Below are 23655 nucleotides of genomic sequence, written 5' to 3' on the forward strand. Positions count from 1 at the left end.
TTCGTGTTTCACTGTTGCAGTCCTAACCAATGGGTTATCAAATTCCTATTTGCCCTCGATCGGCCAGAATACCAAAGGTAAGTAAAAATTGTCTGCTGTCGTCTGTTGTAAAGGACGTCAGGGGGTCCGATACAAAAGGAGGAAGCCGATGTCGCTTCCTCAGTCTTCCTTGCCGCGGAGCCCGAAGCAGAAGCATTTCTTGCATGAATGCTGGTCGACAGTTTACCTTTTGTGTTTCCGACTACGAAGTTGAAGTCAACTACAGTCAAGTACCCCGTCGAGGATCCTCTTTTCTTGCCCTAACGATTGTCAGAAAAGGCTAATAATTGTCTTACCTGTGGAAATCAGATTCCCCATAGAGATTTTCATTCCTATTGTATTTGTTTAGGCCTTGACCACGACGTTCCTAATTGTGATCTTTGTGCTTCCTTTAATCTGTGTACTATTCATAGTCTGGCTAAGCTTTAAGCTAAGCATTTTGGAGTTCGACCTAAGTTTGTTGGTATGGCATCTGCTGGTCTTCAGGTTTCGGATATCCCCAAGAAGCATAAGGATAAGGACCGCAACAGACTTCCGGAAGTCAAGTCCCTGGATGATGTTAGGTTGGTTGTCTGTCATGCGGTAGCCAGTGAGGCACCTTTGCAGCCCCTGCAGCCCACAGATTTTCAACCACAGGCCTCGGTTGAGACCATTTCTGAGGTCCCCAGTCCTTTGGCGTCCATTTTGCCTTCTGACCTTTCACCTGTTGTCTCTTCAGCTGGATCCAGAGCCGCGAAGCTGACTCCGGTGTCCAAGACCTCATTTCTTCGTTCAGACAGCAAGATCATACCGACGACTTCGGCTGCAACTTCAGCGGTTGCCAGGCCTCCCGAATCCTTTAGACTTGCAGGTAAATCTTCCTGTCGTAAGCCTGTGAAGAAGCAGGCTCCAGTTTCCTCTCGTTCCCCTCATTCTCAAACGGTTAAAATGGCTTATGACCTTTTTACTCTTATTTAGGGGTTCACAGCCTCCTCCTTCAAAAAGGGGTAGGGATGTCTCTCCTGAGGCTTTGTCCTTTTCAGGTTTGGATACTTTTATCATTTCTGTGGAGGAAGAAAAAGAAGAGGTTATGTAGTCCAATCTCACCTACATTCTTACCTGTGGGTTCAGAGCCGAATATCGGCTCTGACTCGGCCAAACTTTTCTAGCTCGAAGTCTTCTATTGGCTGGGCTAAGCAGGTATCCCATGCTGCACTGCCCCATATCTCGTTTGCCGCTCATGTAGCTCGGACGTGGTCTCGCTCTTGGCTGTGGCTAAGTACCCTTTTTTCGTGTTATTCTGAGAAACCTGTTATAAACAAAAAGCTATTTTAATAGCTATTTCTAGTTGGTGTTGTGTTGGTATTTCTGCTGTGTGATTGTGGTTCGTGGTATCCCATTAACTGTTCTATCGGGCTAGGCCCGTTTCAGTTAGAGGACCTAGTCCTCCCCTCTTGTCCTGTATTGTCTCGCTTCTAAAACAGTTTGAGTTAGAGGTTTTAGTGTCTGTTTCCCTTCTGTGTACGTAGTCAGAAAGCCGTGTTTGAGGTTTTTAGCCTTAGTCCTCTCCGTGTGTCCCTTCTGAGGATTGTGTGTGCTGTGTTGTGTAAAAAAACTTGTTCCCGCATTTGGTAGGGTTTGCGTGTCTGTGTCGTTTTTCCTGTCGGACAGTGACTTGTTCCTTGTTGTGGTTTTTGGCTTACTGGTTTAAAAATGTCTAAAGATTCCAAGGAGCACAAACCTTCGGGTTTTAAAAAGTGCTCTAAGTGTGGTTACAAGATGTCCATCACCGATGGACATTCTGTTTGCGTTTATTGCCTGGGAGCAATCCATCTGCAGGAGTCCTGCAGCTTCTGTCATGCTTTTAGTCCCAGAGTGCTCCAAGAAAGAAAGAATAAGCTAATTCTAAAGGGACTCTTGAAACCCTCGTTCGAAGAGGCAATGGATTCTGCTTCCAGTTCTAAGTCAAAATCCTCAACGTCTAAAAAGAGATCTCCGGCTCCTTCAGTTTCCTCGGAGCCACCGGAGAAAGTCACAAAACTTGCTTTGACCTCCTCGGCTCCACTGTCCTCAGGGCCGCAGGAAGTGTCAGTGTTGATGGAACCTACGTCGTCTCCAATTATATTGGAACCTCTTCGGAGCCAGTCGCCCAGTCTTACACCAGTGTCGCCTGAGAGGAGAGCTCCATCTCCCTCCCTTTCCTGCAAATCCTCCAGGACCCTTTCAGATGTGGATGTCGATAGGGTGGTGCAGAGGCTCTGGTTTTGGCAAAATTGTTTTCGGCTCCGTCCCAGTCGGCTCCGGAGCCTGTCCCGATACATTCTTCGATCATTCCTCTGAGCGCATCTCTGTCTTCAGAGCCAGAATGTTCCGCTCCATGTAATGTTCCTAGGTCGGTTCCAATGGCCCCTCCGGGCCTATCGGTACCGACGTCGGATCCGACCCCATCGGCGCCATCCACGGGGTTCGGGACTCTGGATTCTTCAGTCGGGCCCGAGGGGGGGGGGCACCTTGGGACACATTTCAGTTCCTAGTCTCCCGCTAGGTGCCTCGGCTCGAGGAACCCCGACTCCTGTCATGGTCTCGGAGGCTGGCCGGTCCTCGGACTCTGGGGGGGGGGGCTGCCTTTGAGACCACGCAGACTGTGCTGGCCAAATCGTCTGCTGCATTTTGCGGGTCGATCATTCTGTCACCTACCACTCCGGTGAGAGCCTCTGATCAACACCTATCTGTAGACAGTGGAGCCCCAAGGCCTAGGGATAACCCCCACGAGTGGTCCCCGAGTTTCTGAAGGCTCTTCAGAGTTCTTGCCTGAGCAGGCCCCTAGAAAGAAAAGGTGCAAGAGGAAGCACATAGACTCCCAGGATGAGTCTCTCACCTCAGATACTGACCTCAAGGAGTCGGAGGTGTCCCCCAAGTCATCCTCTGATGATGTTTCCTTCTCCGACATCCTGGAGATATTGAAACAAAGAGGTGACTGGCCGTCCAAAGCCCCCTCTGAGGAGGAGTCGGTCTTCCTTGAAGGCCTTTGGTGCTCAGCCCTCCACCTCCTGGGTGTCTCCACCCTTCGACGAGCTCCTGGATTTAATTTGTCGGAGGGTGTGGGAGAATCCTGATTCTGTGGAACCCGTACCCAGGAGACCCAATAAATTTCTTTCTGCTCCCCCGGGCAAGGAGTTTTTGTCCAAAGGAGTCCCTGTGGATGCCATGGTGGTGGCGGCGGCCACTCAGAAGGAAGTAGCAACTCCTAACAAGGAGTCTAGGACCATGGACCAGTACGGGAAGTGTACCCTCTCATCAGCAACTTTTACCTTACGTTCGCTGAACTACCGTTCTCATTTTACTCTGCTCCAGAGAGATCTCCTCAAGGAGTTAGGAGATACTCTTGCGGGTAACGTGCCTGAGGCGGTGGCCCAGTCGGTGAACGCCCAGGTGTCTACCCTCAATTCCATCGTTAATTCCTCCATGCGGCTCATTTCATATGCAGCCAAGGGAGCGAGTAGGGCAGCAAGCTCAGGAGTCGCCCTTAGAAGGCAAGCCTGGCTGCACCTTTGTCATTTCGCTGAGGCCTTCAAGTCTTCTTTCACTGACACCCCCTTTGATGGTGGTTCTTTGTTCGGAACCAAAGTGAAAGACATCCTCACCAGGTGCGAGCAAGAGGGAAAGACCCTGTCTGCTGTAGGGGTCCGTTTTCCCTTCCCTCTAGGCCTTACCCCAAGGCCCAGCGGGGTGGGAAGATGTGGTTCAGAAAATCACAGAGGTTTTTTCCTGGTGCACAAGGTGAGTCCCCCTCCAGAGGCAGAGGAGGGGGAAGTTATTCAGGGAGATGCCGCCCTAGAGGCAGAGGGGGCCCCCACAATTCGGGAGGCCGTGATTCCTTTTGCGGCTCTTCCTATTGTTGTTCCTGATGGGATGCCTGACTGTGCCTTTCCGGAGCCAGTCGGGGGTCGAATATCATTATATCCGGAAGCCTGGCAAAGCATCACCCAGGACCGATGGGTGTTACGAATAATTTCCGGAGGTTATGTCATCCCCTTTTCGTCAAACCCCCCTCCAGTCAGAAAAATGCCGGATGTTCCACCCAGTCAAAGGGATCACGTAGCCTCAGAGGTTTCAAAGCTGCTAGAAAAGGGAGCCATCCAGCGTGTCCCCTCAGACCAAATCGGATTAGGGACTTACTCAAGATTCTTTTTGGTGCCGAAAAGAACAGGGGACCTGAGACCCATATTAGATCTCAGCCAACTGAACAACTATGTACAAAAGTCCAAGTTCTGTATGGTCACACTACAATCGATTCTCCCATTGTTGGGAGAAGAAGTATGGATGGGCTCCATCGACCTCAAGGATGCTTACTACCATGTCAAAATGGACAGGGCATCCACGAGTCACCTACGCTTCCGGCTGGGAACCAGTCATTTCCAGTTTCGAGCCCTGCCCTTTGGTCTCACCACAGCCCCCAGGGTGTTCACCAAGTGTATGGCGGTGGTGACAGCTCACTTGAGACGTTGAGGATTCCAAGTGTTTCCGTATCTGGACGACTGGCTCCTCACCAGGCATCTACTAATCCAAACCAGGGACACTACCATCACTCTCTGTCAACAGTTGGGCATAACACTGAATTGGGAAAAATCTGCCTTGTTGCCCTCACAGTGTGTCATTTTTATAGGTGCAGAGCTAGACACCGTTCAAATGCGAGCCTTTCTACCGCAGGAAAGAATCACACTCTTAAAGCAACAGGTGCACGCCCTGCTACCCCTGAAGAAAGCGAAGGCAAGATGGGTTCTCCAACTCCTAGGGACGATGGCAGCCACAATTATGTTAGTCCCTCTAGCGAGATTGCACATGAGGCTCCTTCAATGGCTCCTCTTTGCTCAATGGTCTTTCCAGAGACTTCCACTTTTCCACCCTATTTTGCTCACAGACAGGTGCAAACAGGATCTCAGTTGGTGGCTTTGGACCAACAATCTGGACAGGGGAAAACCCTTCGTTCCACCACCCCCGGTTGCCACAGTGACCACAGACGCCTCCCAGATGGGGTGGGGGGGCATTATCTCGGAAGGACGGTCCAAGGCACATGGCAAGATCACAAGATACATCTGCATATCAACGTCCTAGAGATGAGAGCGGTGCTACTTGTGTTGAAGGCACTTCAGAGCTTTCTTCCTCTCGGAACTATTGCAATACACTCGGACAGTATGTCAGTGGTGTGGTATCTGAACAAGCAGGGAGGAACCAGATCATACCCCCTTTGCAGAGAGGCCATGCGAGTGTGGCAGTGGGCAGTATCTTCCCAACGGTTTCTGGTGGCAGCGCACATTCCGGGGAAGTCCAATGTGATTGCAGACAGGCTAAGCAGGGCTATTGTGATGCCTTACGAGTGGTCCGTGAATCGTCTAGTGGCAGAACGAATCTTCAGCAGATGGGGTCAGCCTTGCTGCGACCTTTTTGCCAGCCCCCTCAATGCCAAATGCAGCAGCTACTTCATGCTGACCCCCCCCCCCGGGGGAGTCACCCAGGGACGCTCTAGTCCACAATTGGCCCTCCGGTCTGCTTTATGCTTTTCCTCCGATATTCTTCATGTTACACTGCTGCAGTCATTACACTTGGGGTTATCCTGCCGTCAGGCGGTTCCCCAGTCGGCCTGAGTTCCAAAGTCTTGGTCTGGCATCGGTTGCTGTCGCCTCCTCCCTGACATCAGTGCGACAGGGGTATATAAGATGCAGTTGATGCCATTTTCTTCAGTCTTTCTTGCCGCACGGTGCCCGAAGCAAAAGCAGTTCGCAAGTGCCGGTCGGCCGTCTCCTGAGATTTTCATTCCGAATCCAGAACCAAAGTCTTCTACTAAGCTAAGTACCCCGTTGGGGAAACTTTTTCTTGCCTCAGACCGATGTCAGTAAAAGTTAATAACTGTATTTCTTGTAGGAAGCAAATTCCTCATAAGGATTTCCATTCTTATTGTATCCCATGCCTAAGCCCAGACCACAATGTTACCGGTTGTCGGTTTTGTGCTAGGTTTAACAAGCGCACTATTAAACATCTGTTTGATTTTGCCCGACATTATTTTGGTAGAAAATTCAATTATACCATGCCGTCGGAACTTCCGACGACTGGAATACATAAAAAGCGCAAAGACAAGGATCGGCATCCGAGACCCAAAACTGACGACGAAGCGTTTTCTAGGCCAGTCGCCGGTTCTCCGGTAGCTAGGCGCCTTCGCAGCCCCTGACGACCGCTTCTGTAGAACCACAGGCCGCCTCTGACTCCCACGTGGAGATGGCTGGGCCTTCGGATGCACAAGTTATTCAGCCTACCGAAACTAACCCTTCAGAGGGATCCGGAGTAGCTTAGCTACCCGCAGCTTCAGAGGGTGTTTTCAGACCTACGCAGTTAAGCATTAAACCCTCTGCTAAGTCTAAGCCTCCTTTAAAAACAAGGAAACAAATACAGCATTCTCCAGGACAGGCCTCCATGCCTAAGAAACAAATGCTCAAAATGGCCGAAGACCTAATCACTCCGATCAGGGGGTCCCATCCCCCTCCTGATAAAAGGCCTAGACAGGATGCCGACTATGACTCATCCGACCAGGTGTCCATCTCTTCAGATTCATCGTCAAACTTAGGATATTCTTTACCCCCTTATGAGGATTCTGATGCTGAGGAGTCAATTCCATCAGCCTCTCCGCCTGAGGACTACTCCTTTGGGGAAACTTTACATACCATGAGGGAGCATTTCCATTGGGAAGGCCAGGATTACTCAGAATCCAAGAAAAGGCTCAGAGACTTCCTTTTATTACCTCAACACAGACCCCTTGCTATTCCACCAGTGTTAGATATTGTGGATGATGTGTACACTGAATCCAGCTTAAATCCTGATTCCTTACCCCCAGCCCCAGTTAAACCTGACAGATTCTACAGAGTCCCTGACTCTCACAAATTTCTGTATAAAAGCCCTGTTGCTGACCCTGAAACTATTTCTCAGGGACCAAAAGGGGTTAAGGCCTCATTAGCCAAGAATCCAGTTCCCTCTGACAGAGATTCCAGAGCATTAGACAGATGGGGAAAGAAAGTATATATGTCTGCAACTTTAGCAATGAGAGCCTTAAATTGCCAGTTTCACATGCTAAAATATCAGCACTTTTTACTGTCTCAGTTGAAACAAAAATTGCTTCCAGATTCAGATCCTCCTAATTTTAAATAAATGCAGGATTTATTACATGCAGCTGAACAAGTAGGAAAACATACTTTGCAATGTGGTTTTGATTCTTTAGAGGCCTCCTGTAGAGCAGCAGTTACAGGCTCTGTCATTAGAAGACATGCTTGGTTAAAAGAACATACGTTACCAGATCATGTTAAAGCAAAATTATTGGATGCACCTTTGCAGCAGGATGTGTTGTTTGGAGTTAAGGCAGAAGAGGTATTAAAGAAAATGGAGGATAAGGCAAAATCTATGCAAACGGTGAAGGATTTCTTACAGGTTCAGCCTCCTAGATTTAGCAGAAATTGGCCAACTAAGAATTGGTCCTTTCCAGTTACAGACAGACCTCAAAGGGGCAGATACAGATGTCCAAGAGGTAGAGGTCAACCACAAGGTCCTTACAGGCCTCGACAATGGGTTGCATCAGGCCAGAAAGAAGGGGGAAGACAGGCCCCAACCTTATAAAAAGCAGCCCCAATGACTTCCCATTACAGCTGCCAAACAACTCTCTCTTGGCAGCCCCCTTGGGAGGAAACCTGGCACTTTTCTATCACAATTGGCATATGATCACCAAAGACAAATGGGTTCTCAACATTGTATCTCAAGGTTACAGGTTCCACTTTCACACTCTGCCAAGGTTAAAAGGAATGCCAGATCTGCCACTAAATCAATGGGCAGAGGCTCAAAAACAAATTACAGCACTCATGGATATGAGAGCTATTCAAAAGGTACCACCACAGGAGCAAGGACAAGGATTTTACTCGACTCTTTCTGGTTCCCAGAAAGGACAAAGCATGGAGGCCCATTCTGGATCTTTCTTCTCTAAACACTTACCTGGATGTTCCAAAATTCAAAATGTTGACACTACAGCAGCTTCTTCCCATGCTGGGCAAGAAAGCTTGGCTCGTGACCTTGGACCTCAAGGAGGCATACCTGCATGTCCCTTTCAGACAAATCTGCAGAAGATACCTCGGATTCATAGCTGGTTCAATGCACTATCAATTCTCTGCACTGCCCTTTGGCTTATCTACTGCGCCCAGGGTCTTCACAAAGTGCCTGGCACCAGTAATTGCATTTTGCAGACAGAAAGGAATTCAAATTTATCCGTACCTGGACGACTACCTGATTCAAGCAGAGAGCAAGGACATTCTTCTAAAGAATCTGGCGTTTGTAAAAAAGTTAAGTTGCCTGGGGTACACAGTAAACGAAAATAAATCAAAACTAGTGCCCTCACAAGAGATAATATTTCTGGGTGCCACCTTGAACACACCGGCCCAGATGGCTTATCTCACGCCAGACAAGCAAGGACAACTGACTCAATACTTTCAATTGATGGCAACAAAGACCCATCTCCCTGCAAGAAAAATTCTGCAGGCCTTGGGTTACATAGCATCTTGCATACTACTAATTCCATATGCCACACTGCGTATGAGGAAACTGCAATGGTACCTAAAGAATGTACGGTCTCAACACTGTGAAAGTTTGGAAACCGTTATACCACTAATTCCTTGCCTTCAACAGGAGTTTCAGTGGTGGGCTCAAGCTTGTCACCTCAACAAGGGACAGCCTTTTACTCAACCCACAGCCAGGCAAACACTGACAAGAGATGCATCGGATTACGCCTGGGGAGCACACATGGCAGGCAAATGTATTCAGGGCAAGTGGCCCGCAGAACAAAGGCATCTTCACATCAATCAAAAAGAGATGCTAGCTGTACAAAATGCCCTTATAGCTTTCAAGGACCTGCTGCATCCAGGACAACTACTACTAAAGACAGACAACACAACAGTTATGTGGTACATGAGCAAGGGGGCACTCACCCCTACCCCCTCTGCAGACAAGCCATGACCTTGTGGAACACCGCTCTAAACTATCAAGTTCATCTGCAAGCACAATTCCTGCCAGGAGAGAAAAACACACTGGCAGACGACTTGAGCAGAAACATCATGGATCCCCACAAATGGGAATTGAATCCACAAATATTCAGAATGATAACACAGAAATGGTGGAGCCCGGACATAGATCTGTTTGCATCCCCAATGAACTGCCAGCTACAGAAATTCTGCACAAGGAGTTGCCATCCACAAGCATGGAAAGTGGATGCCCTCTCATTCAGCTGGAAAAACCTACAAGTATACGCTTTCCCACCACTACCTCTCCTGCCAAAGGTATTCCTAAAAACCAGGCAAGAAGAGCCAAAGATGATCCTGATTGCACCAGACTGGCCATGCCAGCACTGGTACCCAATCTTAAAGAACTTGGCACAAGGACCACCCTGGATTTTGCCTCGAATCCCACATCTGCTGACTCAGCACAACAATCAGATACTACACAGCCAGCTAAAGACCTTAAACCTAGCTGCATGGAAGATTCCTTAGTCAAGCAAGCAATGCCTCTCTCCAAAGCTGTTATGGATGTCATTCTGGAGGCCAGAAGGCCTAGTACCAGGAAAGCCTATTCGGATAAATGGAAGAGATTCTGTGCCTGGAACCAAGCTCACAGCCTTGACCCTCTTGTCCCAAACATTCCTCGGGCACTACAATATTTAACTGAGATGCTAGACAAAGGCCTCTCCTTCTCATCCATCAAGATCCACGCCTCTGCCATCTCTGCTCATTACAACACGGATCCACCAATTTTCTCTAATCCTTTGCTAAGACAGTACCTCAGAGGGGCTAAAAACATAAGACCACCCCGTAGAGCACCTACTCCAACTTGGGACCTCAACTTTGTTTTGGAAAAATTGACTTTACCTCCTTTTGAGCCAGCTAACACAGCAGAATTAAAATATATCTCTTGGAAAACTGCTCTGCTCCTGGCAATAACATCATCACGAAGAGTTTCAGAATTACAGGCACTAATGGCAGTGGAACCTTTCCTCATTTTCCACCAGGACAGCGTGTCTTTAAGAACTAACCCTACATTTATGCCAAAGGTGGTATCCAGTGTGGCTTTAAACCAAACTATTCACTTGCCAACTTTTTATCCAAAACCACAGAATAAAGGGGAGAGACTACTGCATTCTTTGGACATTCACAGGCAGTTACGCTTCTACTTGGACAAAACCAAAGCTTTCAGAAAACCTGAGCAATTATTGGTAGCATATGCTGTAGGAGCACATGGAAAAGCCATTTCAAAACAGACTATTTCAAAATGGATAGGACATTGTATACGTTTCTGCTATACACACCATGGGAAACCTGTACCTAGCAGCATTAGATCTCACTCCACCAGGGCAACAGCCACTTCAACTGCCCGAGGAGTACCTACCAAGGATATTTTGGAAGCAGCAACTTGGTGTTCTGTACATACCTTCACCAAACATTACCATCTGCCTCTATACTCTAAATCCAGAGCTGGCTTCGCCACTGCAGTGCTGCAGGGCCTTATAGCGACCCCTAATGCCTTATAGAACCAGCCACCCTACCTCAGCTTTGGGATTCTACCCAAGTGTAATGACTGCAGCAGTGTAACACGATGAACATAGTACAGTTTTGTACCTATCATAAATGTAGATGTTCGAGTGTATACACTGCTGCAGTTCAGGTTACCCTCCCTCCTTCCCCTCTTACTTGCTGGTACATACCTATGTCTTCTACCCTTTACTACCTATGGGGAGTATTTGCTGGTAGCTGAAAGTTGTTTCCTTTTCTTATTTATTTTTTATTAGCAATTTCAATTGCCTACCTATTTGGGGGCACCTGACATCTGGGGCAAGAAAAACTGCTGCATCTTATATACCCCTGTCGCACTGACGTCAGGGAGGAGGCGACAGCAACCGACGCCGGACCAAGACTTTGGAACTCAGGCCGACTGGGGAACCTCCTGACGGCAGGATAACCCCAAGTGTAATGACTGCAGCAGTGTATACACTCGAACATCTACATTTATGGTAGGTACAAAACTGTACTTTTCCCTTACTATCAAGAGTGATCAGAAAGCACAATCCTTGGGAAGCAGAATGATTCTAATTGCTCCACACCGGCCTCGTCAAGTCTGGTTCCCCTTTCTCCATCCCTACATTGTGGGCATACCTTGGACTCTGGACCCACAGCCAGACTTACTGACACACATGTCGGGACAGTTCCACCCCTGTCTGAGGACCCTCCGGTTGACAGCCTGGCTACTCCACTTCTGTCGTTAGTTAGGCTTCATCACTTTTCACCTGAGGTAGTTCATATTTTATCTTCCTCTCATAAGCCCTCTACCAGGAAGATTTATTCCAGCAAATGGAAAAGGTTTTCTATCTGGGCTCATACCCAAGGAATTGACCCTTACACAGCTCCAATTGCTTTCGTCTTGGAGTTTTTGTCTATTCTTTTCCAGCAGGGCTCAGCATCCGCTACCATTAAAGTTCAATTGGCGGCGATTTCTAATTTTCATGTTGCTAATGAGCCTAGTCTTATGGCTCACAGACTCTGTAAGGCTTTCCTGAAGGGCACTCTGTTACTCTGTCCTCCAGTTTCAGAACAGATCATGCCCTGGGATCTGAATATTGTTCTGTAAGCCCTTACTTCACCACCCTTTGAGCCTGCAGCTACCTGTGACTTAAAATGTTTGACCTGGAAAACTGCCTTTTTAATAGCCGTTACTTCAGCTAGACCCGTTTCAGAAATTCAAGCTCTTTCTATCAAACCTCCATACTTGATCTTTCATAAGGACAGGGTTTCTCTTAGACCAAACCCTTCTTTTCTTCCTAAAATGGCGACCACATCTAATCTTAATCAATCTATTGAGTTGCCAGTGTTTTTTCCCCACTTTTCAAACAAGGCAGAATTTAAATTTCATCAATTGGATGTACACAGACAGTTACGTTTCTGTCTGCACAGAACCAAAGATCTCCGGAAATCTGATCAGCTGTTTGTCTCCTTTTCGGAAAACAGAATTGGGTCCCCGGTCTCCAAAATCACCCTATCCAAATGGATATCAAATTGCATATCTTTCACTTACTCCTCAAGGGGTAAAGACCTACCGTTTCCAGTCAAGGCTCACTCTACTCGGGCTATTTCTACATCTACAGCCTATCAGGCCAGACTGTCTATGGATGATATTTGTGTGGCAGCTACTTGGGCTTCTCCTCACACATTTGTTACTCATTACAAGTTGGATGTGGTTTCTAGGGGCAGGTCTTCCTTTGGTTCCACAGTACTCAGGAGTATCTTCCTATGAGCCTCCCAGGATGTAGGTGCTAGGGACGCTGTCCCACAGGTAAGAATGTAGGCGAGATTGGACTACATAACATCAAGAAGTTATGTACTCACCATAACGTTCGATGTATGTAGTCCATCATGCCTCACATTCTTAATTACCCTCCCACCTTCCCCCTTCCTGGAGGATCTGGAGGTTAGGTCTGATTTACAGGTTTCCCTCCACTTTTAGCTTATTCTTCTTTACCCGGATGTTGTTATGCATGGGGTATGAATGAGTGTTCGCAGCAAACTAGATCTGGGGATATGGAGCAGTGCAGCATGGGATACCTGCTTAGCCCAGCCAATAGAAGACTTCGAGCTAGAAAAGTTTGGCCGAGTCGGAGCCGATATTCGGCTCCGAACCCATGGGTAAGAATGTGAGGCGAGATGGACTACATACATCGAACGTTATGGTGAGTATATAACTTCTTGTTTCTCAAGCTTTCTCTCCTTTTGAGGATTCAGACGCAGAGGAGTCCATCCCTTCTGCTTCTCCTCCAGAAGATTTCTCTTTTGGTGATACTTTAAATACTCTCAGGTAACATTCTAAATGGGAAAGTCAGGAATTACACCCTTTCTAAGAAAAGGATTAGGGAGTTTTTGGATTTGCCTCAGCATAAGCCTTTGGCTATTCCTCCTGTGTTGTAAGTGGTTGATGATGTGTTTCTGGAAAATTCCTTGACTCCAAATTCGATACCTCCTTCTCCCAGGAAACCTCACAGGTACTATAGAGTTCCTGATTCTCATTTGTTTCTTTTCAGGAATCCGTTGGCTGATCCAGAGGTTATTTCTCAGGGCCCTAAAGGAGTTAAGGCGACTGTTACTAAAAATCCTGTTCTTTCTGACAGGGAATACAGGAACCTAGATAGGTGGGGTAAAAAGGTTTATACCTCTGCCACTCTTGCTATTAGATCTACTAATGGTCTTTTTCATATGCTGAAGTACCAGCAGCACACCTTGGAAGCTATTAAATCTAGGATAGCAGGTGTGCCTACGAGAGTAAGAATATACAGGATTTGCTGAATTCTTCCAGTCTAGTCAATAAGCATTCTTTACATTGTGGCTTTGACATTCTAGAAGCCTCCTGTAGGGCTACAGCTACTGGCTCTGTTATTAGAAGGCACGCTTGGCTCAGGGAACAGCCCCTACCAGAGCCTGTTAAGGCTAAGCTTTTGGATGTACCTTTGCATAGGGACAGTCTTTTTGGTAGCAAAGCAGAGGAAGTGCTCAAGATGGAAGACAAGGCCAAGTCTATGCAGACAGTTAAAGACTTTCTGCAAGTTCGGCCTCCTTGCTTTAGCAGGAATTACCCTTCTAAGAGTTGGACATTCCCTGAAACTAGCAGACAGAGCCGTTCTTGGACTAGAGGTTACAAATCTTCTAGGGTGCAGGGGGCTACCCCTCAAAGGTCTAAGTGTTGGCAGGCTTCCTCTTCCAAGGCGGGAAGTCCTAAACTTGCATCTCAATCTAAACATTCTCATTGACTCTTTCCAACTTCTGCCTGTTCTTGCCTGCCCAGAGAGTCCTTTAGGGGGACGGTTGGCCCTGTTTGCAAATGTTTGGGCCACCATCACGGATGACAAATGGATACTTGGAACTGTATCCCTAGGGCACATGTTTACTTTGCACACCTTTCCAGTACCCAAAGGATTCCTGGACGCTCCTCTAAACCAAAGGGCAGAAGTAGAAAAGCAAATTTTGTCTCTGTTACAAATAGAATAGAATTAGTTCCTGCTCAGCAGGTAGGTCTGGGATTCTATTCTAGGCTTTTCCTAGTTCCAAAAAAAGAAGGCACTTGGTGTCTTATCCTGGATCTATCCATCCTGAACACTTTCTTGATAATTCCAAAGTTGAAAATGCTCACTCTGCATCATTTACTGCCAATGTTACAAAATAATTCCTGGCTGGTAACATTGGATCTCAAGCTTATCTGCACATCCCTATCAGAGAAAGTTGCAGGCAATACCTTCCTTTCAGGGTGGGCAAGCAACATTATCAATTCTCTGTGCTGCCCTTTGGCTTATCTACTGCTCCCAGAGTTTTCACAAAGTGCCTGGCTCCAGTCATTGCTTTTTGCAGGCAAAAAAAAATTCTGATTTATCCATACTTGGGACGACTGTCGAATTCAAGCAAATTCTCAGGAACAGCTGCTGAAGGATCTAGAATTTGTAAAGACTCTTCTCTCTTCCCAGGGTTACACTCTCAGCGTGGAAAAATCAAAAATGGTACCATCCAAAGAGATTACATTCCTGGGAGTGAGTCTGAACACAGCTGCCCATATGATATAGCTCATCCAGGTCCTGCGTGTGTTGACACCAAGCGTTCTTGGGGTACCATTGCAATTTCCTCATATGCAGTTTTGCATATGGAATCATGAGAATGCAAGAGGCCATGAATCCCAGAGCTTGCAGGTATTTCCTAACAGCCTGTCTACAGAACAAAGGCATGCCTTTTTGCCCACCCCTGGCCACTCAAGTTCTTACCACAGATGCATCGGACTACGCCTGGGGAGCTCACCTGGATGGCAGATGCATAGTGGGAAGTTGGAATGCCCAGCAGATGCACCTGCACATCAATTTAAAGGAGTTGATGGCAGCCCACCAGGCTTTACTAGCTTTCAAGCATCTTCTTTCTCCAGGGTCCCTTCTTGTCAGGACAGACAAACACCACAGTCATGTGGTACATCAACAAGCAGGGAGGGACTCATTCTTACCTCCTGTGCAGACAGAGCACGAGTGTTTGGTCCATAGCAGCATCCTTTGGCCTGCATCTCCTAGCTCAGTTTCTTCCAGGAAGGCTCAATGTTTTGCAGACCAGTTGAGCAGACAGGCCCTAGATCCTCATGAGTGGCAGCTGAACAGAACATTTTTTTACAGCATCATTCAATGTTGGGGCACTCCTGAAGTGGATCTCCTCTCCAGACAACCATCTTCTACTTCTTTTTTGCACCAGATAGCATCACAGCAGAGCCTGGATGCTCTGTCCTTCCCTTGGATGCTGCTGTCAGTTTATGCCTTCCCTCCTCTTCCTCTTCTTCCCAGAGTATTATTGAAGATCATGGACGAATGACCATGGACTATTCTCATAGCTCCAGACTGGCCCAGGCAGCATTGGTATCCACTGCTTCGCATTCTCTCCTAATTTCCTCCTTGGCATCTTCCTCTGAGGCCAGATCTTTTGGTTCAGGAAGGGGGAAACATTCTACATCCTCATCTTCAGTCTCTCCATTTGGCAGCTTGGCTCGTTGTATGACTCCATCCTATTCTTCTTCCCTGTCCCAGTAGGTAGTTGACGTGCTGAAGGAGGCCAGAAGGCCTAGCACTAAGAAGTCTTATGCTGGCAAATGGGAAAGATTCTCTCTTTGGATGCAGACTAGAGGGGAATCTTCTTCTCAGCCTTACCCATCCTCTGATCCTGGAATACCTGGCTGATTTGCTTCAGGGTCGTCTTTCTTTTTCCTCTATCAAGATCCATGCTTCAGCCATTTCTGCTCATTGTTCTTTTGAACAACCCATTTTCTCTCATCCTCTGATGAAAATGTTTCTCAGAGGTGCTTGCAACTTAAAACCTCGCAGAAGGATGCCTACTCCAGCCTGTGATCTTAATTTTGTTCTAGAGAAACTCTCTTCCTCCTTTTGAGCTAGCTGCCACTGCAGATTTAAAGTTTCTTTCGTGGAAGTCTGCCTTCCTCTTGGCTATAACTTCAGCAAGGAGGGTTTCGGAGCTGCAGGCTTTGATGGCTGTGGAGCCTTTTCTTATTTTCCATGCAGACAGGGTTTTTCTGAGAACCAACCCCTGCTTTATGCCTAAGGTGGTTTCTAGCCTGACTCTTAATCAGTCCATACATCTTCCTACCTTTTTTCTAATCCTCAAAATAGAGGTGAGAGGATCCTGCAGTCTCTTGATGTGCATAGACAGCTCAGGTTTTACCTGGACAGGACTAAAGACCTTTGGAAATCAGCTCAGCTATTGGCCAGCTTTTCCCCTGGAGCCCAGGGCAAGGCTATTTCTAAGCAACCCATTTCTAAATGAATTGCTCATTGTATTACTTTTTGTTATTCTCTTCATGACAAGGTTCCTCCTCAAGGGGTTAGGACCCACTCAACTAGCACAGCTTCCACTTCTGCAGCCTTTTTAAGGGGTGTCCCTACTAAAGACATTTTGGAAGCTGCAACATGGTCTTCTCTTCACACTTTCACAAAGCATTATAATTTGCCTTTGTTTTCGAAGGCCAGGGCAGGGTTTGCCACTGCTGTTCTGCAGGGCATTATCTCCAATCCTTGATTCTGTTGGTTCCTCCTTCCTTTTCTCTGGGCTTTGATCATCCATCCCATTGGTTAGGACAGTGAAACACGATGAACATAGTACAGTTGTGTACACTTATCATAAATGTAGATGTTCGAGTGTTTTCACTGTTGCAGTCCTGCTTTCCCTCCCTCTTTTCCCCTTTTTTCTCTTTTCCTAAGGTACAGGCTACATTTAGTTAAAGCCTTGTTTTCCGAGGATTCTGACTGTAATGGCAAGAAAGACTGAGGAAGTGATGTCGGCTGCCTCCTTTTGTATTGGACGCCCTGACGTCCTTTACAGCCGAGGACAGCCGACGTCATTTTTACTTACCTTTGGTATTCTGGCCGATCGAGGGCTACTGGGAGCCGGTTAACCCATCGGTTAGGACTGCAACAGTGAATACACTCGAACATCTACATTTATGGTAAGTGTACACAACTGTACTTTCTAGTCCGTTTTGATTGTTTTGGATTATGGGTTTAACTGTAGCTGTTTTCCATAGAGAGGGCATATTTTGTGAAATAGTTTCATAGTATTCCTATTTCTGGACAAAGATAATTTCAGAGACGAGTGAAACTGAAGCTGATATCAGTTGAAAGTCTTAATATGGTGGTGATGCATGTTCTGGTATCAGCACTGGCTTCCCCATTGAAAGGCCTGCACTCAAAATATGGACTGCTGACATGCCAGAAAAAAAAAATTAGACTGAAAATGCGAGAGAAGTGCATATCTGTAATATGACTCCTCTTTAAACTTTTTTGCTTGGGGGGGGGCAAGCTCCCTGTACCTCCGAACTTATATGTTTATATATATATATATATATATATATATATATATATATATATATATATATATATATATATATAAATATATATATATATATATATAAAAATATATATATTATAAACTCCAAGATAGCTTGTGCTTCTGAGAAAAAGTAATATTCCGAGAAGTGGTCATCTTGGACATGGTATACATATCTGTCTTTTTTTTTTTTTGTTGGCCATTCAGTCTCAGCATTACACGAGACTTGCAATAATGGTTCCCAACATTTCAAATGTTTACTGTCGGCACTTATTTTTGGGACCTTCCAAAAAGGATTAAGCAACAAGTATGGGGTGTGTTTTTGTGTGTGTTTTGTGTGTGTGTGTGTGTGTGTGGGGGGGGGGGGGTTGGGGGGGGGTGCTGTCATCAGTGTCTTCATTTCAGTTTTATAAAAATTTAGTTATAACTAAAAATGGAGGTAGAGCCCATGTGTCCAAAATGGATGTCAAGACAAACCAGGGTCCTGTTCTGTACATATGTAGCCAGTTGTGCTTTGCTTTTACTTTTGGCTACTTTTGTATGCCCCCAGGTTTCTAGGGAAAAGGCAGTAACTGAACACAAATTTGTTGATACTTTGCTGTTTGTGTATTTAGTCTTGATACTTGTTGGAAATTATTTTCTTGTCACTGAGATTGCACAGGTCGATATTGGTGGTTATATAGGCATATGTAAATTGTCTTATAAAACTTAAAAATGTATTTATTTTTTTCTTTGCGAGTAAGGGTTGTCAGTGGTGGTGACACCAGAATATAGAAGCTGTTTTTACAAAACTGAAGTAATTTATTTCTCTATTTAGATACTCAGGTGTTTGTAGACAAGCTATTTGATGCTGTGAATGCCAAGAGTTATTTACCTCCAGTCGAGCAGCCAAGTTTAGGAGTTGTAAAACCTGTTGCTGCACAACGCCAAGAGAAAGAGGACAAGAAAGAAGAAGCAAGTATTTATTTTTTATTATTGCGCAGGTAAAACCCTAGTGTAAAAAGTTAAAAAACAATGATTTAGTTTTCATTACTTTGCATTTGTACTTATTGACAGTGTAAAGGTATTCTGAAGTGTTTTTTTTTTTTTTTACCTAATATAGATGTAAATTTAATTTACATATTTTTATTTTCTGAATAAATCCAGGCAGCAAAAGATGAGGAACGAGACAAGAAATTCTCAAAAAGAGTAAACCACAGCCCTCCTTCAAGTTCTCGGTACAGAGACAACAGGTAATAGGACAGTTTAAGGCCAAAATGTGATTTATCTTAAGTAGATGTGTCATATTAATTCAAGAAATAAACTTTGTTCTGTATTCTGCGTATAGTACTTGGGTTTGCCAAGTGCTGCTTATTGAATCAGTGTAGATGTTTTAGGATGTATTAAGGTGAAATATTGTTTTTTGGGAGACGTATGGCATATAATGCAGCTGTTTTTATTCCCCTTGTAGCTGGGTTGCATGTAATACTTAATGAGCTGAATTGTATTTAGACTTTGAAATATTAATGCTTAATGTGGCCATTTATGAGTTGTTACTAAGCTTGTATCCAGTGCAGTGTTGAGAACTCAACCTCCTCACCATGTGTAGCCAGTGTGTATTAGTACTCTCACTTAAGAGATCAGAGCCATTTAACCAACCAAAGTATTATAAATTTGCAATTTCCCATCCATTTATATCAGTTTTAAAGGCAGGCAGGGATTTGCTGTGTGAGGTGTAATGGTATCCTGTTCCATAGACTTAGGATTTACTGGGTTATAGATTTCCTATGCCAGTAGTTGCTGTTGGTATTTCATTGGAGTTTGACTTCATAGCGGGTGTCTGTCATAGGTGGAGGATGTTGAAAAGCACAGAGTCATTCATAACCCTATGTACCAATATACTATATCAAATCATATTAAAACTTGAAGCTCCTCTTGCAGTAGCCTTCATTGTGTTAATTCCCACTGCTCCTTGTTACTGCCAGGGCCAGTCACTTCATCCGATGTTGTTTTTTCCATCTGGATTCAATCTGTTGGTTATCAGATCTGAGTCTAACCAAGTGCCTGCTGATTCTCAAGAGTTCATTTCGACAAGTTCCACCTCTTCTACCCATAACCACCCTCCCACATTACTAGAACTGCCCCCGATCTAGTTTACCACTGATGTTCTTCGTGTTTCACTGTTGCAGTCATCACATTTGGGTTATCTGCTTGCAGTAGCCCTCAGTCGGCCTGATTAACAAAGATGGGGTAAGAAGGTATACATTTCTGCAACTTTGGCCATTAGGGCCTTAAGCTGTCAGTTTCATATGTTAAAGTATCAGCATCATATTATTGGATTGCACAAACAGAAAATTATGTTGATTCCTGATTGTGCTGAAAATAAGGATTTACAGGATTTACTGCATTCAGCTGAACAAGTTGGAAAACATGCTTTGCAATGTGGTTTTGATTCACTGGAGGCATCTTGCAGGGCTGCTGTAACTGGGTCTGTACTTTGAAGGCATGCTTGGCTTAAAGAGCGATCCTTGCCAGATCATGTTAAAGGTAAATTACTGGATGCTCCCTTAAACCAGGGCCACCTGTTTGGCAACAAGGCAGAAGAAGTTCTTAAAAAGATGGAGGAAAAAGCTAAATCTATGCAAACTGTTAAAGGTTTTTTACAAGTACAACCTCCAAGGGTTAGTAGGCATTGGCCTTCCAAGAATTGGTCCTTTCCTGCCTCTTCCAAATCCAGATCCAGCAGAGCTCCCAGGCTTCAGTCACAGGGTACACACAGGACTAAGCAGTGGGGGGGCCTTCACTTCCAAATCTGGGAGTAATAAAACTCCCCCCTACGGTAAACTGTCTCAATGACTTAATTTTAAAACTGCCATGCACTTAACTGTCTGCCCCTTTGGGGGGAAAGATTGCTCTTCATGCAAAGAACTGAGAACTCATTACCCAGGACAAATGGTTTTTAAATATAGTATCCCAGGGATAAAAATTTCACTTCCACACGTTACCAACATCAAGCGGGTGGCCAGATCTACCCTCAAATCAGTGGGCAGAGGCCCAAAACCAAGTACTTTTTCTCTTAAGCATGGGGGCTATTCAGTTGGTACCAGAAGAGGAAAAGGGACAAGGTTTCTACTAGAGACTTTTCCTGGTACCCAGAAAAGACAATTCATGGTGTCCTATCCTTGACCTGTCCACTCTAAACACCTTTTTGGCGATTCCAAAATTCAAGATGCTGACTCTTCACCAGTTGCTCCTTATGCTAGGCAAAGACGCCTGGTTGGCAACACTAGATTTAAAGGAAACATACCTGCACATCCCAATCAGGGAATCTTGCAGAAGATACCTACGCTTCAAAGCAGGCTTACCGCACTGTGAGATGTTCTTCGTGTTTCGCTGTTGCAGTCATTACATTTGGGTTATCTGCTTGCAGTAGGCCTCAGTCGGCCTGATTAACAAAATCTTGGGCCTGCGTCGGTTGCTGTCCCTTCTTCCATGACTTCAGGCTGTCAGGGTTATAAAACACGCAGCCGATGCCATTACAGAAGCAGTTCGCAAGTGCCGATCGGCCGACTCCTGAAATTTTTGTTTTCAAGTTTCAGAACCGAAGTCTTCAACTAAAGCTAGGTACCTCGTTGGGGAAACATTTTCTTGCTCCTTACCGACGTCAGTAAAAGTTAATAATTGCATTACTTGTGGAAAGCAAATAACTCATAAAGATTTTCATTCGTACTGTATTTCTTGCCTAGGCCCTGACCATGATGTTACCTTGCTGTCGGTTTTGTGCTTTATTTAATCAGCACACCATCCGTCGTTGGTATATTTTTGTCTCTAAATATTTAGGTTCTCTGTTTAATTATCCAGAAATGTCATCTGTTAGCCATCCGAATACCGGGATTTTGAAAAAACGCAAAGATAAAGACAGAGACAGGTCGTTGAGGTCCAAAACTGCTGACAATGCTTCTCCTAAGCTAGTCACCAGTTCGTCGGTATTCAGTGAGGTGCTTTCGCAGCCCCTGATACTCGCTGCTTCTGATTCGCAGGTCTCTATTGAGACCCATTCGGAGTCCGGTATGCCGCGGGATGCTTCAGCTGTGGAACCCGCCGATGTCTCTTCCTTGGATGGGTCCGGAGCCGCTGTGCAGGCACCGGCTTCTGAGGGTGTATTCAGGCCTACAGACTTGCATATTAAACCGACACCTCCTTCTTCATTTAGGCCTAAATCTCGAACCATGCTTAAAAAAAATACGACACCCAGGCCGCATGCTCAGGCCTTTATGCCTAAAAAAACAATAAGAACGGCTGAAGATCTTATAACTCTAATCAGGGGAAGCCAGCCTCCCCTCTTCTAAGAGACTTAGGACTGAATTTGTTTATGAATCTTCTGACCAGGATCCTGATTTTTCTGATTCTTCTGATGATTTGGATTTGCCCTTATCTACTTATGAGGATTCTGATGCAGAGGACTTTATTCCCTCTGCTTCCCCTCCAGAGGATTTTTCTTTTGGTGAAATCTTACATACTCTAAGGGAGCATTTCCACTGGGAATGCCAGGATATTTCTGATTCAAAAAAGAGGCTTAGGGATTTCTTACTCCTGCCTCAGCCTAGACCTTTAGCTATTCCTCCTGTACTAGACATTGTTGTTGATGCTTTTTCGGAGTCTAGTTTGGCCCCTTATTCTTTGCCTCCTGCTCCCAGAAAACCTGACAGGATATTACAGGGTTCCTGATTCACACAAGTTCCTTTTTAAAAATCCTATTGTGGATCCAGAGACTGTTTCACAGGGACCCAAGGGCATTAAGGATTCTACTGCTAAAAATCCTACTCTCTCTGATAGAGACTTCAGGGAGCTGGATAGATGGGGTAAGAAGGTTTACACTTCTGCAACCTTGGCCATTAGGGCTTTAAACTTCCAGTTTCATATAAAATATCAACAGCATGTTATTGGATTGCTTAAACAGAAAATTGTTGATTCCTGACTGTGCGGAAAATAAAGAATTACAGGATTTAATGCATTCTGCTGAACAGGTTGGAAAACATACTTTGCAATGTGGATTTGATTCATTAGAGGCCTCTTGCAGGGCTGCTGTTACTGGGTCTGTGTTCAGAAGGCATGCTTGGCTTAAGGAGCAATCTTTGCCTGATCTTGTTAAAGTTAAATTGTTGGATGCTCCTTTAAATCAGGACCGCCTGTTTGGCAACAAGCTGAGGAAGTTCTTAAAAAGATGGAAGGTAAAGCTAAATCTATGCAAACTGTTAAAGATTCCTTACAAGTTCAGCCTCCTAGATTTAGTAGGCACTGGCCCTCAAAGAATTGGTCTTTTCCAACCCCTTCCAGGTCTTCTCAAGCCAAACCCAGACACAGCAGAAACCCCAGGGTGTTTCCGCACCCAAATCAGGGAGTAGTAAGACTCCCCCCTATGGAAAACTGTCTCAATGACTTGCTTTTAAAATTTCCAAGCACTTCTCAACTGAATGCTCCTTTAGGCGGAAAGATTGGTCTGCAGGCCAAAAACAGTGAACTCATTACCCAGGACAAATGTTTTTTAAATGTAGTGTCCCAAGGATACAGATTTCACTTCCACACCTTACCAACACCAAGCGGGTGGCCAGACCTACCCCCAAATCAGTGGGCAGAGGCCAAACATCAAGTACTCTCTCTCTTAAGTGTGGGGACTATTGAGTTGGTACCAGAAGAGGAAAAGGGACAAGGTTTCTATTTGAAACTTTTTCTAGTACCCAGAAAAGGTAGTACATGGCATCCTATCCTGGACCTTTCTACTCTAAATACCTTTCTGTTGATTCCAAAATTCAAGGCAAAGATACATGGTTGGCAACACAAGACTTAAAAGAAGCATACCTGCACATCCCTATCATGGAGTCTTGCAGAAGATACCTACGCTTCAAAGCAGGCTACATGCACTATCAGTTCTCTGCACTGCCCTTTGGCTTATCTATTGCGCCCAGGGTATTCACAAAGTGCCTAGCTCCAGTCATTGCATTCTGCAGGCAAAGAAATATTCAAATATATCCATACCTGGACAATTGTCTAATTCAGGCAGAAAGCCAGGGCATACCTTTGAATCATCTGGCCTTTGTTCAAAGGGTACTGACTTGTCTGGGGTACACCATAAAAGAAAAGAAATCGCACCTGGTACCCTGTCAACAAATTATATTAATGGGAG

General features: G+C 45.4%; 1 protein-coding gene across 4 annotated transcripts in view; it reads left to right on the forward strand.

The window, feature by feature from the left end:
* The window catches only part of RBM26 (RNA binding motif protein 26), a 1920204-nt gene that overhangs the window by 400471 nt on the left and 1496078 nt on the right, over positions 1 to 23655 (forward strand). For all 4 annotated transcript variants that reach the window (XM_044072914.1, XM_044072916.1, XM_044072915.1 and 1 more), the window contains exons 3-4: positions 18310 to 18446; positions 18639 to 18724. In XM_044072914.1, the coding sequence (XP_043928849.1) occupies positions 18310 to 18446; positions 18639 to 18724 (223 nt within the window). The remainder of the gene's footprint in view (positions 1 to 18309; positions 18447 to 18638; positions 18725 to 23655) is intronic.

This window comes from Protopterus annectens, chromosome 5.part1, assembly GCF_019279795.1.
Source record: "Protopterus annectens isolate FY-2018-M chromosome 5.part1, PAN1.0, whole genome shotgun sequence".
Classification (NCBI taxonomy): domain Eukaryota; kingdom Metazoa; phylum Chordata; order Ceratodontiformes; family Protopteridae; genus Protopterus; species Protopterus annectens.